Source organism: Hipposideros armiger, unplaced genomic scaffold (assembly GCF_001890085.2).
Source record: "Hipposideros armiger isolate ML-2016 unplaced genomic scaffold, ASM189008v1 scaffold_716, whole genome shotgun sequence".
Taxonomy (NCBI): Eukaryota; Metazoa; Chordata; class Mammalia; order Chiroptera; family Hipposideridae; genus Hipposideros; species Hipposideros armiger.
The window spans coordinates 474,238-493,419 of record NW_017732066.1 but is presented as its reverse complement, the minus strand read 5'-3'; the positions used below and the strand labels follow the sequence as shown (position 1 = coordinate 493,419).

Here is a 19,182-nt window from a genome sequence, read left to right as displayed (position 1 = left end):
CCTGTCTTTGGGGACCAATTCCCTTGACACAGTGGGACGGCAGTGGTGGACTCACTGTCACACAGAGAATGGAATAGCAGCCCCCGCCCCCCCCCACCACCACCAAGGGAAGGCAGAACAAAGGAGGGAGCAAACATGTGAAGCAGTTTCAAGTTTTATCATTTTACTTTACATGTGATGCTGACTTCACTACAAAGCCACTTTCGTAAGCCTAACAGTGAATATTCAGTCACATATTGTTTTAAAGAAGCCAAATCTAGGATGGTGCTAGTTTGCATCATCCAGGAAATGAGACTGGTGTGATTATAGTTGTAATTAATAACATTTGGCATACACAAAGCTAAGGTGATTGGCATGTACTTAGGAAAACATTTATCCTTTTTGCCATACATAAAATTATTTTGAAATGCCATAAAAGACATTTTTTGAAAATACAAGGTTTTATTAATTATCTGAATTTAAATGCTCATGTAAACCAAAATATCTGTAATTCCTATGTGTAAACTGTTCTGAAGAGCAATAAAACAAACACCAAACCCACACGGTCTGGGGAGTCAAAATACCCAATAAAATAAATTTAACTAAAACATAAAAGCCCAAAGAACTCCCCTATGTGTAACAGAAACTATATTACTCAAAAAGAAAGAATATTTATTAATCGAATGTAATTGGACTTTTCAGTCAGAGGATGGTAGTGTTTTATTCACTGAGAAACCAACCAGTTTCTTGCAATACCTTTTAAAACACATACACCAACTAAAAATAAAGTTAGGCTTCTTCTACAATATGTAATTTCTTCATTATGATGGAATGCAACAAAATATATTGCCCTTGGGTTGCTCACTTTCAGCCCAAACAAATGCAAATGGCTTGTCAGATGACAGCTGTCTGATAAGGCTCCCGTACCAGACCTGCATGCTTTACTTTTTTCCATGAAGCTTGGGATGAAAGGCAGAAGGCAGGAAGAGAATTAATGTAGCATACAGTCTAAAGGCGATGCTACAACCGTGATTAAGTAGAAAAGTTAAAAGGCACAGATTTTCCACAGCTCCGCTGCGTGCAACCCATCCGTGTAACAAGTTGACAGGCCTAGCGCGTCAGCTCCATCATCCCCTCCGACAGCTAAAACGCAGCGCTGCATCCCTTTTCAGAGAAAATTTGCGTCTGCACCATGAAGCGTTGTACATTATTTCTTAGCACTGCAGGGGGCTCAAGTCCATATGGAACCTTCACAAATATTACCACAGATCAAACCAGCGGCGTTTGCAGGCAGATTTGACATACCTATTTAAATGAACAGCAGGGGTCCTTGGGCAGCCTCGGGCTGTGCAGAGACAACCGCAGTGGAAAGCCAGCGCCCCAGCTCCATTACTCAGCAAAGACACACTCTACATTTATCATTCGTTTCATTTCTGCCAGGGCAAGAAGCTCATTTGCCCAAGGTCAACAAAAAACGAAAAGAAGGTTTTCTTTTTTTTCCCCAAGAAATAAATGTACCTGACATGTGGGGATTTTGTCCTTTGGGGTTGGAGAGCGCAAGCAAACACCAGACAGTTCTAAAAAGGGGAGGAACTGTGTGCCTGGGATTCAAGCAACCTGCAATCTGACTGGATGGGGTAAGCCCAGTGACTATTTCTGTAACTCGAAAAAATCGTACAATGAAAAAAATAAAACTTGACTTCTGAGAATAAAATGGGTTCTGCTGCTTAAAACTAGGTATTTGCATCCAGGCTTGTCCCCCATAGTAACTCTGCGGCACTCCCAAATATGCACACTATCAAACACTAGTGCTCCGAAACAAAAAAGTTCTAGTACACGCCAATGCAGTCCGAAGTCAAAGTGTAATAAAATCATTTCTTAGGTCTTTTGGGGGTTTCAGACCCTGCATTAGCCTAAGAAAAGCAACAATTGTATATGAATAAGCAAAAATACAATGACTCAAGGTGAATGTCTTCCAGCCCCACTGGGTTATGTTACGTGCTCGGCCCTTTTCCGGCTTCAGGTCTTACCTGGACCGCACATATGTGCGCTGTCACAGAGCTGAGCATGTGTCTCCTCACAGGATCAAAATTTGTAAAGAAAACATTTTGAGGACAATCATTCTATGATAAATTCTGTAATGTTTACCTTCAGCAAAATTGAATTAATGAAACATGAAGCCTTTCAAACATGTTGTCTTACCTCTGGAAGTCTTATTTTTGTCCATTATGAAATGTACTAGGTGAGCTCTGAAGCTGAGTAAAATCTCTGGTATAATTAGTTACTTAGCTTACAGTTTCTATTTATCATAAATGTAATATACTTACATGCATTAATGAATAATACGATGGTTTGCCAGTATAAAAGAGAAAATGAAACGGACGGCCATCTTCTCCCCACTGGATTGCTAATAAAAAGCCAGACGAAAACAAATAAAATAAAAATATACACAGGGACCAAATAGTTGTATTTAGTTGCAGTTATGACACATTTATCATTCTGATTAATTTTGAAAATTAATATAAAAACATTAATATTTAGAATTTCAATATTTAGTATGTATAACATGTAAAATTTTAAGATATTTAACACCTTTTAAAATAAAACAATGTTTCTATTTGATAAAACATTCTTACATATCTCATCATGGGAACTTCTATAACTTGTTTTAAATGAACACACATAAAATAGCCAAAATCCTCCTATTAGAACAAAAAAAAAATTAGGTTTGGCTGTTAATACAATGCACTCCCATATTCTTAAAAAAGAAAACTGATAAAAATCAATAATGTAGTTCATTCAGGAAATTAGAAATGGGCATAATATAAAAAAGAAAAAAACTAAATGGATTTCTCCATGCCACATTATTTGTTTCAACTCCGTGGTGATATACCTCTGAGAGTTTAAAATGTCTAAAACAGAAGGGGCCCCCGAAAGGTGTCATGTGTAATTCCTTTTGAAATACAGATGGTCATTCACATCTAATAAACACCAAACAAACTGAGAAATGGAGTCTCTGTAGTAAATAAGCCAAACATAGCTCCCTGTCCTTTGCCCATATTTCTATTGAGTTGTTTCTGTTAATGATTTGTAGGCACTCTAACAGATTAAAGATTACACTCCTCTATCCATTGCGTAAGTTGCAAACTCTTTTCTCCCAGTCTGTCACTTGCCTTTTAATTTTGTCTTTCATAATCAAAAAGTTTAAAATACATGTATTTGTAGAATTTGTCACTTTTCCTCTATGGCAGTGTTTCTCAACTGTTTTTCATTATCCCTACGAAGGAGCCTTTTTAGACAGTTTTTTCTCTAATTGCCTCCCTCCCCATGAAATTTTAATACCACAGATACACTGCACATCTGTTGATGTATACTGTGGCCCTTTGGAGGGCCCAAACATTCAATAGCTGAAACTTTTTCATCTCCTGTGGACCAATCTATGCCCCCTTGTGGGCAACATCACCCCTATTGAGAAAGCATGCTTTAAGACTTTGGGCTTTCTAAAACTTATTTTCCTATATTTTCTTCTGCAAGTTTTATTTGTTTTTATGTTCAGAAATTTAATCTAATTGGAATTTACATTTGTGAGGTAGAAATCCAAGTATTTTGTCCAGGAAAGAGTTGTTACCCATTAGTTTTTTTAAAATACTACACTCTTTTCCGTTGAAACACCGCCTGCATAATTATGTAGGTTATCTTTCCCTTCTGAGAATAAATGGCATCACACACAGGCCACTTTAAGTGAAAACATTTAAAATGAAAACCAAAATTTCCTATTAAATGGTGAAAAAAAAGTGCTGATAGGGAGTCTAGCTTGAAAAATAAAACAAGGGCTGGCCGAGTGGTGCGTTGGTTAGGAGTTGGCTTAGGACATCAGCTCTGAGAAGCAGGGCCTGGTTCGGATTCCACATGAGGGCCAGTGACCCTGCGCCCTCTACAGCTAAGATGGTGAACAACAGCTCGACCTGGAGCTGGGCTGCCGTGAGTCGCAGGCAAAGGCATAGGCTGCAGCGGGGCTGGCCGGCAGTTGGCATGCACTTTTGTGAACTGCCCTGAGCCGTGGTGAGCGGCTGTCCAATGGCCAGCGAGCGACAGCCTCAGCCAGGAAGAGCGCAATGATCACTATGCCAACATGGGCCAGTGAAGCGATGTCCTCTACAACTAGATTGAAGAACAAAAAGGACAGCAACTTGTCTGTTCCCCTTCCCTGATTCCCCAACGCTGTTCTCCCCCAATTCCCCAACTAAAAAAATCTTTAAAAAAAATTTTTATTTGCCAATGACTTATGGATGAATTAAATACTTTCCCAACATCATTTTCATAGACTTCATGAAATCCTGCATATTTTCCAGTATTTGAAACTTTACTGTGCAATTAATTTTCACTCTATTGTCAAAACAGTCAGAAAGTGACCAAGAAAGAGAAACGTCATGGTTGCAGATAACCCTACTGTAAATCTTGGAGCAATTTTTGAGTTGGGTCTCATTTCATGTGAGTGTGTGTGTGTGTGTGTGTGTGTGTGTACTTTATTTCATAACGTATGCATGTATATACATATATGTGTGTGTGTATATATATATATATGCCTATATATATACACCTATATATATATGTATACACACACACACACACACACACACACACACACACACACACTTGATTTCATCCAATCTAAGATGTCACAGATTTATAAGATGCCTCATCATGTATCTTACACAAAGAAAAAAAGCTGATGGCACGCTTCATAGTTTACATTAATTGTAAAATGAATCCTGTTGTCAATGATGTTAAAATTTGAAAAACCGAGTCTTAGAACTCACAAAATATGGCATAAACAAATACTGACACTGAATGCTCTAATCAGGTCTATTCTGCAACCACTACCGTCACTTAATTAAAATCAGCTTTTTGCTGCATTTTGATACCCGGTAGGCTAAGTTTCCTTCTTTATTCTTATATCTTTAAAAATTTCTCACTATTATTTTGCACATTTGCTCTTTCAAATAAACTTTACAAGTTTCTCCCAAAAGTCCTACCAGGACACTGACTGAAATTATATTAAATTTATTAAAAATTTTAAAAGTACCTACTTTGCAATATTATCTTTCCTTACAGGATCATGGAATCATTTTTCAGCTCTTTAGATTTTCACTTATGATCTTTAAGTTTATAATTTTCTATATAAATCTTACATATTTTTGTAAGCTTTATTTCTATTTTAGTTTTTGTTACTCTTGATACTGCCCCCAGTTATCTATATTCTATAATATTAACATGAATTCCACAATACATTCTTCTATTGTTTTTTAAATAGACTTTGTTTTAGAGCAGTTTTGGGTTCACAGCAAAACTGAGGGGAAAGTACAGAGTTCAGTCATCCCCCTGCCCCACATGTGCAAGTCTCCCCACCCACCAGGGTGGTGCATGTTACAACTGATGAACCTACGCATCATCATCACCAAAGCCCATCGTTTATATTAGGGTTCACTCTTGGTGTTGTACATTCTATGGGTGTACCTAATGCCACGTATCCACCATTAGAGTATCCCAGAGACTGTTTTCACTGCCCCAAAAGTCCTCTGTGTTCCTCCTGTTCAGTACTCCCTTTACCCCAACCCCTGGTGACCGCTGACCTTTTTACTGTCTCCATAGTTTTGCCTTTTCCAGAAAGTCATATAGTTGGAATCATACAAGTAACCTTTTCAGATTGGCTTCTTTCACTTAGTGATATGCATTTAATTTTCCTCCATGTCTTTTCATGGCTTGATAGCGCCTTTCTTTTTAGTGCCGAACAATATACCATTGTACCGGTTTAATTACCCATTCACCAACTAAAGGACATCTTCCAAATTTTGACAATTATGAATAAAGCTGCCATAAACATCTGTGTGTAGGTTTCTGGGTCGTATGGTAAGAATACGCTTAGTTTTGTAAAAACTGCCAAACTATCTTCCAGAGTGGCTGTACCATTTTGCATTCCTAACAGCAGTGAACTCCTGCTGTGGATTTTGGCCATTCTAATTGGCGTGTAGTGGTATCTAATTGTTGCTTTAATTTGGATTTCCCTGAGATGGAGCATCTTTTCATCTGCTTATTTGCCATCTGAATATCCTCTCTAGTGAGGTATCTGTTAAGGTCTTTGGCCCATATTTAAATTGTTTGTTTTCCAATTGTTGAGTTTTAAGAATTCCTTACATATTTTGGATAACAGTCCTTTATCAGACAGGTATTTTCTAAATATTTTCTACCATTCTGTGGCTTGTCTTTTCATTCTCTTGACAATGTCTTTTGCAGAGAAGAAAATTTTAATTTTAATGAAATCAACTTATCAATTCTTTCTTTAACAGATCAAGCCTTTGGTGTTGTATCTAAAAAACCAAGGCCAAACCCAAGGTCTTCCAGGTTACTTATTGCTTCAATTTCTTTAAAAGATAATGGTCTTTTCAAATTGTCTATTCATTCTTGTGTGAGTTTTGACAGATTATGTCTTTCAAGGAATTGGTCCATTTCATCTATTGGGTTGTCGGAAAAGTCATGACGTATTTTGTCTATGTTTTTCAAAGGTCATTTATTTATATAAAGAACAAAGATCAATCAATGATATATTGCCCATTTTGTTAGGTAATCTTTTGCCATCTTTCAGTGAGCTTCATAATTCCTCATTCATAGAAGGACCTGTCTTTATTGGTGAAAAACTGAACAAGGTGCTGATTTACAGCCTCATCTGAATTGAACATCAACATCATACCACGCAAGGAGTTTTGAAGACAGCGAAACAAGTGGAAGTCTGACGGCGCAAGGTCAGGCGAGTATGATGGGTGTGGCAACATATCCCATCCAAGCTCCAATAATTTTTGACGGGTGATCAAACTTGTGTGTGGTCTCGCGTTGTCACAATAGAACACAACTCCTTTACAATTAACAAGCTCTGGACGTTTCTGGATGACGGATTCGTTCAAACTGTCCAATTGCCGACAGTACACATTCAAATTGATTGTTTGGTTCCTTGGAAGGAGCTCGAAAAACATGACACCTTTAAAACCCCACCACATGAGAGCATAACTTTCCTCTGATGAATGTCTGCTTTCGATGTCATTGGAGGCGAATCATCACGTTGGAATCAAGACCGTTTGCACACCACATTGTTGTAAACAATCTACTTCTCATCACCAGTTATCAGTTACTTTAAAAAAGAATCGTTTTCCTCACGTTGAATGAGCATATTGCAGATGTTTATACACGCCGTCAAATGAACTTTGAGTTCACGCGGAACCCACATATCGAGCTTGCTTACATATCGCAGCTTCTTCGGGTGGTCGTGAATGTCTGAATGATGGATGTTCGATGTTTCTGCAATCTCTCATGTCGTGTAATGCGGGTTTGACTTGATCAATGCTTTCATTTTGTGGTCATCAACCTCGGTAGGCCTCCCTGACCAACGAGCGTCGTTGAGATCAAAATTACCAGCACGGAATTTCGTGAACCATTGTGGCACTGACGTTCTTGTAGAGCACTGTCACCGTAAACTTTATGCAACTTTTCACAAGCTTGTCACGTGTTTTTCCCTTTATGGAAGTAAAACAGTAAAATATGGCGAAAATGCACAGTTTGGTCTTCCATCTTCAACTTGTAAAATCTCCAAAACGCAACCAAATTGTTCAATTTTTTTTTTAGAATGAAGCTAGAACTATCAGCTGTCAAATGACATGAAATAACGTAGATGCAAATGACTCTAGTACTTCCAAAAGTGAACTAGTGCCATCTGTTGCAAACATGCATCATGACATTTCTGACAACCCAATAGGTTATCAAATTTGTGGGCATAGTTGTTCATAGTCTTCTTTCATTATCCTTTTAATGTCCATGGGATCTGTAGCAGTGTCCCTTATTCCATTTTTTATATTAGTTATTTGTGTCCTCTCTCCTTTTTCTTAGTTAGCCTGTCTACAGGCTTATTGATTATATTGATCTTTTCAAAGAACAAGCTTTTAGTTTTGCTGATTTTCTCCACTGATTTTCTGTTTTCAATTTCATTGATTTCTGCCCTAATTTTATTATTTCTTTTCTTCTGCTTACTTTGGATTTAATGTTCTCTTCTTTTTCTACTTTCCTAAGATAGAAGCTTAGATAACTGATTTTAGATCTTCCTTCTCTTCTAATATATGCATTCAATGCTATAAATGTCCCTCTGAGAACTGCTTTTGCTCACTCCTCTTGTAATGATTAAATATTAGAATTCCCTCATCAGAGACAAGGTTAGAGTTTATTGTTCTGCACTCCCTCAGTATATTTACATATGTACACCTACTGAAATATAGAAGATTGCATGTTTTCTAAAAACACAAATGGTTTTAACCTGTATTTCCACTACATAGTTGCTACAGGCTGAATGTGCCACTCCCCCCCAAAAATTCACATGAACCTAATCCCCAATTTGTTGGTATTTGAATGTGGGGCCTTTGGGAGGTAAATAAGACTATTTCATTTATTTCAAATAGGGGCTATATCATTTATTTCAAAACAAGACAATGAAACTAAGAATCAGTTCCTTGAAAGAGTAAAATTGACAAACCTCTAATAATACTCATCAAAAATGAGAGCCCAAAAAAATAAAATCAGAAATGAAAAAGGAGATTACAACTGACCCCTCAGAAATACAAAAGATCATTAAAGAATACGAAGAACATTTATATGTCAACAAATTGGACAATCTAAAAGAAACGGATAAATTTCTAAAATAAATTACAGCCTTCCCAGACTAAACCAGGAAGAAACAGAAATTCTGAACAGATGGGTTACCAGCAATGAAACTGAAGTAATAATAAAAAAACTCCCAACCAACAGAAGCCCAGGAACAGAAACCTTTACAGGTGCATTCTATCAAACATTTCGAGAAGAATTAATTAATATCTATTCTTCTCAAACTAGTCCCAACAAAACTGAAGAAGGAACACTTCCAAACTCATTCTATGAGGTCATCATTACTCTTACCAAAACCAGACAAAGCCAGTACAAAAAAAACCAGAATTACAGGTCAGTATCCCTGCTGAACACAGATGTAAAAATTCTCAACAAAATACTAGTAAACAGAATTCAACAATATATTTAAAAGGTTATACACCATGATTAAGTGTGATTTACATCATGAATGCAGGATGGTTCAATATCCACAAAACAATGTGCTATATCACATCTACAAAAACAAGGATAAAAATCATATGATCATCTCAATAGATGCAGAAAAAGCATCTGACAAAATTCAACATTCATTTACGATAAGAACTCTCAACAAAGTGGGTACAGAAGGAACTTACCTCAAAATGATAAGGGCCATATATATGACAAGCTCACAGCTAACATCATACTCAATGGTGAAAAGCTGAACGCTTTTCCTCTAAGATCAGGAACAAGATAAGGATGCCCATTCTCATGACTATCATTCAATATAGTATTGGAAGTCCTAGCCACAGCAATCAGACAAGAAAAAGAAATAAAAGGCATCCAAATTGGAAAAAAGTAAAACTGTCACTATTTGCAGATGATATGATACTATATAGAGAGAACCCTAAAGACTCCACCACAAAAAACTATTAGAACTAATAAATGAACTCAGTAAAGTGGCAGAATACAAAATTATTGGGCTGTTGGAAAAGTCATGATGCGTTTTTGCAACGAAAAACAGAAAAAATACGTCATGACTTTTCTGACAACCCAGTAATATACAGAAATCCGTCATGTTTCTGTATGCTAACAATGGATGATCAGAAGGAGAAATTAAGAAATCAATCCCATTTATAATTGCATCAAAAAGAATAAAATACCTAGGAATAATTTAACCAAGGAGGTGAAAGACCTATGCTCTGAAAACTATTAAGACACTGAACAAATAAATTGAGAAGACACAAATAAATAGAGGGATACACTGTGCTCTTGGATCAAAAGGATTATTATCATTAAAATGTCCATACTACCCAAAGCAATCTACAAAGTCAATGCAATTCCTATCTAAATACCTATGGCATTCTTCTTACAGGTAGAACAATAATCCTAAAATTTATATGGGATCACAAAGACCATGAATAGCCAACGCAATCTTGAGAAGGAAGAACAATGTTGGAGGTATCACACTCCCTGATTTCAAACTATTCTACAAAGCTATTATTAATCCAAACAGTACGGTAATGACCCAAAAATGGATGCATAGGTCAATGAAACAGAACAGAGTGCCCAGAAATAAACCCTTGCTTATATAATCAACTAATCTACAACAAGAGATAAGAATATACAATGGAGAAATGACAGTCTCTTCTCTTCAACAAGTCATGTTGGGAAAACTGGACAATTATGTGAAAAATTAAACCTGGACTGCTCTCTTACAACACATACAAAAATAAACTCAAAATGTATTAAAGACTTAAATTAAGACCTGAAACCATAAAACTCATAGCAGAAAACATAGGTAGTAAATTACTTGACATCAGTCTTAGTAATATCTTTTTGAATATGTCTCCTTGGGCAAAGGAAACAAAAGCAAAAATAAACAAACAGGACTTCTTCAAACTAAAAAGCTTCTGCACAGTGAAGGAAACCATCAAAAAAATGATAAGACAACCTACTAAGTGGGAGAAGATATTTGCCAATGATACATCAGATAAAGAGTTGATATACAAAATTTAAGGAATTCATACAACTCAGTAACAAAAAATAATCTGATTAAATAAATGGGGAGAGGATATGAAGAGACATGTCTTCAAAGAAGATATATGGATAGCCAACAGACATGAAAACATGCTCAACACTGCAAATCAAAACCATAATGATACCACCTAACACTTGTCAGAATGGCTATTATCAAAAAGTCGACAAATAACAAATGCTGGCAAGGAGGTGGAGAAAGGGAACTCCTATACACTGTTGGTGGGACCACAAATGGGTGCAGCCACTACGGAAAGCTGTATGAAGATTCTTGAAAAAACTAAAAATAGATCTACCATTAGGCCCAACAATAGTCTGGGTATTTAGCTGCAGAAAATGAAAACACTAATTCAAAATGATATATGTGCCTCTATGTTCACTGCAGCATTATTTACAATAGCCAAGATATGAAAGCAACCTAGGTGTCCATTGATAGATAAATAGATAAAAAAGATGTGGTACATATATACCATGGAACATTACTCAGCAATACTCGTAAAAAGAACCCAAACCTGCCATTTGTGACAACATGGATGTACCTAGAGGGTACTATGCTAGATAAAATGTCAGACAGAGAAAGAAAAGTACTGCATGATTTCACTTATATGTGGGGTTCTTTTCTTTTTTCTTTTTAAATTAAAACTAAGGAACAAACCAAACAAAACAAAAACTGACTCATAGAAACAAAGAATAAACTGATGGCTGCCAGAGGAGAGGTGAGTGGAGAGATAGGTGAAAAAGGTGAAGGGGCAAATAGTCAATAACATTGTGATAACTTTGCATGGTGACAGATGGTTATTAGACTTAGTATGGTGATAACATCATAAGGTTATATAAATGTTGAATCACTATATTGTATACCTGAAACTAATATGGTATTATTGCCAACTATAATGAAAAATTTTTAAATAAAATTATTAATATTGTCCTTTATGTTTCCCCTCTTTTTTTTCTTGTTCAGACTTGCCAGAAGTTAATCAATTTCATTGGCTTTTCCAAAGAACTAGTTGGTTTTATTTATCTCACCAGTTCTTTTAAATTTCTTCACTTTGTCAATTTAGTTCTTTTTTCTGTCTTCTTGAACTAAATATTTAGTTCATTTATTTCTAATTTTTCTTAATGCCTAATAATTATATTTGTCTCTGAATAACACACTGTCCATAACCCATATGATTTGATAGGAAATGTTTTCATTGTCATATATTTCTAAATAGTTTGTAATCTCAATTTTGATTTCCTCTTTAACCCAGTAGTTTTATAGTTCCATAGATTTAAGGTCAGAAAAATATAATTTACATAATACCTACTTTTTGGAAATTGTTAGGTTTTCTCTATGACCTATTACATCATAATTTTATTAATATTCTATTGGCATCCTTATGGCAAATGCATTCTTTGCACTTGTATCTGTAGCTAGAAAATCACGCTGTTATTCAAATTCTTTATAGCCTTAGTTAACAGCTTTTGCTTTAAACGTTTTGATGCTAAATGCTTGGTACAAAAAGGTTCACGGTCCTCAGATCCATTTAATGAACACTAGGTTTTATCAATACAAACTAACATTGTTGTGTCATTGAACCATTCCCTAATTTTGATTCCCACTTTGTCTAGTGTTAGGTACTACTCCTTGCTTCTGTCATCAATCTGTATATATATATCTTAGTTTTCCCCAATATTTTTATCACTTGTTTAAATAGTTAAGCAGGATTTTTATGTTAACTCAATCTGGAAGCTCTCATCTTTTAATAAGGTAAGCGACAGTTACAGTACAAATGTCATAATCTATTCAAATCTAAAATTCACTGACATTTTTTAATATAAAAAATCAGTTTCTCCTATATTTACAAAGTACAGCAAAATTGGTAGGTAGGTAGGTAGGTTGCAAAAAATATGTTGCTGATTCTAAAGGAGTACTGCTTACATGTGGTAAAATATAGTTAACTGCAATGTAAGGAAATCCTACCAACACTGACATATTTCTAACATAACACATGGGCATTTTGCAGGAATGTTTATAAGTTTCAGCTGTTACAGTCCAGCTGATAGTAATAATAAACTTCTAATGCTGAGAAGCTGGTATGACACAAAAAAGCAGTCTCAGAGGAACAGATATATAAAAAGAGATGCAACTATTAGAGAGTCATAGGACAAAGAGAAGAAGAGACACATGTGAGAAGCCTGAGATGTTGAAAACTACAGGAGCCACTTAAAAAAAAAATTGCTGTTTACACTTACAGAACAGCCAATAGTATAAGATACTATGCCTTGTGCATACAGTTTTATTTCTATAAAGCTGAGCTGCACCTTTAAAATTGATGTGCAGTTCTAATATAATCTTCAGTTATTTCCCCAAAACCTAGTAAGTTGATGCTATAGTTGATAATCGACCATGTTTAAGAATAGAGGAAATATGAGATAGAACATATGTATAAAAAGACTCAAAATATTTATAACAAAGATTCAATGTAAATGAAGTAGAGCAGTAGACGGCAGAATGCCTAGCTTTGAACACAAGCAACATTTAGCAAAAAACATCAATGCAAAACAAATAAATTTTTATAGAAATATCTGTTCTCTTACCAATCCTTGTTTCATCAACTCTTAAACATACTGACTAATGCTGCTGCATACTAAGTGTTAGTCTATCCACACATATTTGCTGCAGAGTTACATGCTTACTAAGAGTCCATTGTGTTTATTCCTAAACCTGTTTATCACAACTGTATTATTTCTATAATTACATGAACTAAATATTACAAAAACTGATGAAATATGAGTGAAAACAGAAAAGACAGCTGTTGCCTCTATGACAATTAAGTTGAATACTTTAGACTCGCAGACAAGTTATTAAAAAAACAAGTTTGTTAAACTTCAGTGTGGTAAGGGGAAAAATCTGTAGGGATATAGAAATATTCTGCACTCAGATTTCTTAGGAAGTTGAAGTTCTTTGTTCCATTGGAAGGAAATCAAAACTACAAAACTCTGATGATGCATCAGTGGCAGGGTGATAGCAGAAGACTGATGAATAAATATAGATTTATATTTTGAGTGTTTTAAGAAATGATTTCTTGCTTAGTACTTTTTAAATTAGCTGACAACTACCACCAGTCCACAACAAATAAAAGGCTTCTAATGTAAATTAGAAAACAGTAAATATATTATTTCCTGACAACCTTAAAGCTTGTTGGATGTTTTCTCCAAGATTTTATTTTACAAATTTAAAAGAGAGAAAATCTTAAAAGAAGCCAGGGAAAACAGGGGGGCAGATAAGAATGATGGTTAACTGCTCATCAAAAATGATGCAAAAGAAGAGGCAATGGAAACACATCAATAAAGTAATGAAAGATCAAAAGGGGGAGAAAAATCTATATTCATTGATAATATGCTTCCAAAATGAAGAAAAATTTTTAAATTTTCATATAAAAAAAGTTGAATTAGTCTCCAGCAGATCTGTATCAAACTTCCTTAAAAAAGTATATTGGAATGCAAATAAGTTAGTGTGATGTTAGTATAGGAATAAATTCTAACTGGATCCAACTTTAATGTTATTTAATAATAATAACAAAAATCCGTTAACTCCGGTCATTCATTATTAGTTATGAAATATTTTTAACCTACTTCAGGACTACTGTGATATGACACAGAAGTGATCTCCGTAATACATAGTGACTGCCGATAGAGAACAGAACACTAGTAAAAAAGAACTGTTTATTTCATTCTTGAGCATACTTACCTCTTTGTTTTGGAAAAATCTGTTCAGGATGCTGTAAAATAAATGAAAAGTGCATTAGATAATTATTGTATCATATAAATCTAAGTGAAAAATTTAAAAATATTAATTAAGAGAATTACCTTCATTATTGGCCTGGCTCGCTTCTCAAACAAACCACTGGGGAAGAGGTAAGCAATAGCTCTCTAAAAATACACAGAAAGGTTAATTAATGATTGTTATAAAAACCAGTTACTGTTATGTCTAATAGTTATTGAGTGCTTGCTATGTGCCAGACATCAAGCTAAGAGTTTCATATACATTATCTCATTTCAAAATATTTTAAATGAATGAATTACCACACACACACATCCTCCAAAAGAAAAAAAATTTGTAACTATAGGAGGTTCCCCCCATCCAAGGGGGATAGTTCCAAGAACCCCAATGGATGCCTAAAACTGCAGATGGTAGCAAACCATATATATACACGTATTTATCCCCTATATTTTCCCCCCTAAACTTTAAGTTTACAGCTCCTTTCTGGAGACTCCGAATTGCCAGCATCCCTACTCTTGCACTTTGGGGCCACGTTTAAGTAAAATAAGGGTGCCTTGAACACAGGCGCTGAGATACCATGACCGAGAGGGCCACTAGGTAACTAGCGATCAGGGAAACAAGTTATCTTTAATGTCTGTTTCTCAATGGGGATGCTATTGGCGCTTTGTGACAGCTCCATTGCAGGCAACTTTCCCTGACACTGCGGGTCATCTAATATCCCTGGCCCTTTTCTAAAAATCTGTGCCAGTGAGATCCCCAGTGCTTGCGACAAATCTCACCCCTACACATTTCCAAATGTCCTTTATACTTGCTAGGGTGCAGCACTGCCACCAACTTGAGAACTGCTTAAGCCCCTACTGTGTCTTCTCCAACACCCCTTTACACTAAAAAACAAAAAAAAAAAGTGCACTTTTATTTTTGTTGACTGTCAGGTGACAAGCCTGTGGCCTTGGATCTCAGCAGCCTATGTGAACTCTAAATGAACTTGGCAGCTCCTGTAAGCACAGTGCTGCTCTCCTGGAGAGCCTGCTCTCAGGATGGGCCTGCCCTGCCCATCCAAACAGCAGATGTGCTGGATCCAATTCTGCTCCTGAAAGTAGGGGCCTATAATTTGGGGATATACTCAATTATATTAAGCAGTCCAGTTGTCTCTCTCTCTGGGTCAAGCTTCATTCTCATTCAGCCTTTTGCTAATAAAATTGACACTAAAAACAAAACAAAAAACACTCAAAAATCGGAGTGTTAATTTTCCGAACTTTTTCTTTCTAAAACCAGGGATCTCTCTCCCTTCCTGAAGGACAAAAGGGGGACTTTTTAATAAGTGATGTGAGATTACTGATTCCCGTTTGAAAAAAGATAAAACTGGATCCAAACCTTATACCATATACCAGAATAAACTAATAAGCGAGAGAGCTAAACACTGAAAATAAAAACAAAAACAAAAAACCCCATGTACAGAAGACGAGGGTGAATTCTTTTATAATGTAGATGTGGGAAAGTCAACTATGACTCAAAATTCAGAAGCAAAAATAAAAAAAGATTGACCAATTAAACTACATTAAAAAAACAAAATGAAAAATACGGCTCAAATATATCCATAATAAGAAATGTGTAATTAAAACCACCAAGATAACACTTTTCATCTAATAGGACCAGCAAAAATTCAAAAGTTTGACAGCACACTGCTGGCCAGGTTAGAGACACTCTGACACCTTGCTGTTGGGAGTGTCAAATGATACCACCTCTAAGGTTGGAAGTTTGGCATTATCTAACAAATTCACATATACATTTCCCCAATCCCACTTCTACGAATTTACCCTGAAGACATAAACCCCACATACAAATACAAAACAACATAAGCACAGGTTATTCATTGATTTGTGAGAGCAAAATATTAGACCAAACAACCAAATCCCCATACACAAGAGTTTGGTTAAATAAATGGTGGTACACCTATGTGCTCAAGTGCTCTATAGCCATAAAAAAAAAGACTGAGAAAAGCAAGATGCAAAAGAAATGTATTTAGAATGAGACCACTGGTGTAAGAAAGAGAAACAGAAATAAGAAAATACATGTTGGAATAGGAGAAAAACATACATAAGTTTCTTTTTGCAAACATAAACACGGTAAGAATAAAGTGAAAAGTAATAAAAATATTTAACTATTAAGGGATGGGGAGGAGCAAGATGAGGGTAAGCCTTCTCTGAGTATACCTTTTTATACACATGAACTTTGAAGCATGTAAATGTTTTATATAGTAAACACTAAAATTTTCAAAAGAAACTCTAATACTTATTACAAACAAAAACAAATAAACCTAATTTCTAATCACAAAAATAATTGCAAATAAATCTTCAACTTTAGTTGGTAGGTTTATTGTCAGCAGTAATATTATATTGGGTTGTCGGAAAAGTCATGACACATTTTTGCAACGAAAAACAAAAAAAATACGCCATGACTTTTCCGACAACCCAATAATTCTGAAATATTATGTGTATATTGCCAGCATTAAGGAAATAAGTAAATATATTAATTTTATAATGACCAAAATTTTATTGTAGGATATAAATACACGAGCGTAAAAGAAATGTAATGTTAAGTAATGCTAAGTTTGAATCAGATAAATCAATACAGACTCATGATCCTCAAAAAACATTATTTCCTATATTATTCCTACAATATTTAAAAAATATTATTTTTCAGTTCTGTCTCCTGAAAGAAGCATAAAAGCAATGGAATTCCAGGAGCAGTGGGTGGCCCCTTGCATCCAAACCTTGGTTTCTGGGCCGGACGAGTGGCTCAGTTGGTTAAGAGCTCACTCAAGAGTTTGAGCTCTGAGCAACAGCAGTTCGAATCCCGACCCGAGCTGAGCTGCCAACAGGTGGCAGGATGGCCCAGCTAAAAAAAACCAAAAACTAAACAACTCTGTCTCAAACCTTGGTTTCTAAATACAATTTCCTAGTTTAAGGCACAGAATATCTTGGAGAAAAAGCTGATTCTGGGTGTAAGTTAGGGGGAGTAGTACAAAATGAGGCTAAGGTGACTTCCTGTGCCAGAAAACAAGGAAGTGCTCTAAAGGACACAGAAGCCAGCTTCAAGGGGCTCCCACACTTGGCCAAACTTAGGATAATTTGAACATCAAACAGTACAATGACAATGCCTGATAACACACTCAGTATATGTGGGTACGTATATGTTTAACAGCGTGCATGTGTACACACACATACACTTTGAAGGGTGGGGCAAGAAGAAAAGAAAGCTACTTTATAAAACCATATCAGCTAATAAAAGTATAAGGAATGACAGAAGTATAAAATCACTGTTTTACAACTTCCCAGGTAATCATTCATTTCAGGCAAGGATCATCAATGGATGCCAAAGTCAATAGCTAAAAGGTTATTGGGGAATAGAATATTCAACATGGACTCAAAATCACCCTACAGACTACTAGTTACAGAGGGAACAAAGCTGCTTTTACAATAAGAAGGCCTAGTGGCCACTGCCTTAACCAAGGGATCAGACAATCAACAGTGGGACGCACTGACCATGCACCTCTTGGTGTGAGGCAATGAGAAGGCTCCAGTATCATGTAAGGAGGATCATTTATACATTCGAAATCTGATCGTGAGGAAGCAACTAGAAAGCCAGAATGCAAGACAAGTGGCCTGGATTCTACAAAACAACTAGATCGCTCTAAGTACATCTGGGGGAAAACTGGGGAAATCAATGGGCAAACCGATGTGGAGGGTGTACAGACACGCATGTTTGTATTCACTGAATATTCAAATGTTCTGGAAATTTGAAATTTTTTAAAATAAAAAGGTGGCGGAAAAATGTTAAAAATTTTAAAAGTATAAGGTCTTTCCAAATCCAACCTGTCTCAGCGGGGCCAGCATGAGCCAGAGCCCGTGTGAGCCACAGACCTGATCTCAGTCACACACAACAGCCCCAAAGCTGGTCAGATGGCTTAGGAAGACGGCTACTGGCTGCTGGGCCTGGGTGAGAAGATTAGACCGCATGGAAGATGAAGTTCAACTCTTCAGCTTGGAGTGAGAGCACAATTATATAAGGAGGAAAATCCAACTGACTTTTATATCAGTTTCAAGCCATCACGAGCATTGTTTTCAAATAGGAAAATGACTACCACCTTAGGTGACCACCGAATAAGAGTCCTAGAGGAAAATGAAAATGGGAAGAGTTCCATTCCACAGTTGGATTTCCAATGAAAATGAGGCTTGGAAAAGCCACGATAAAGTTAATTGGTAGAACCTGAAAATAAACCATCAATTGCAAAGGATGTCTAGATCTTAGAGGCAATCTGTGTTTCAAGGAAAAAATGAAAACAAGCTAACAAAAAATTTGCTGGAAGTTCATCTGAAAGGATTAGAAAAAGTGGCTTTGCCTTTTTAAAAAACCCTCAGCTAAATGTAAATTACCACATATTTACTAATTTAAAATTCCTTACTATATTAGGTTGTAATAATAACAGCCAACTCTACTATACCTTACCAACTATATTATACTATACAATACACAATATTACTAATTACTACTATAGTATACACAATATACTATGCTACACTGTACCAACTATATTATATGTATTTGTACCAAACTATATCAGGTTTTATAACAAGTACTGTGGAGAAGAGTCACAGAGCAAAAGATACCATGTCAGATAAAAAGTAAAATTGCAAATTCAGTAAAAACAAAACCAGTTGTTTTCCAACCAAATAAAATAC

At 35.8% G+C, this 19,182-nt stretch overlaps 1 protein-coding gene across 1 annotated transcript in view; it reads right to left on the bottom strand.

The window, feature by feature from the left end:
- MRPS9 (mitochondrial ribosomal protein S9) overlaps positions 1 to 19,182 on the bottom strand; it is a 63,890-nt gene that overhangs the window by 18,468 nt on the left and 26,240 nt on the right. The window contains exons 3-5 of the mRNA XM_019627164.1: positions 14,527 to 14,589; positions 14,408 to 14,438; positions 2,307 to 2,386 (exon numbers count right to left, since the gene is read on the bottom strand). Of these exons, the coding sequence (XP_019482709.1) occupies positions 2,307 to 2,386; positions 14,408 to 14,438; positions 14,527 to 14,589 (174 nt within the window). The remainder of the gene's footprint in view (positions 1 to 2,306; positions 2,387 to 14,407; positions 14,439 to 14,526; positions 14,590 to 19,182) is intronic.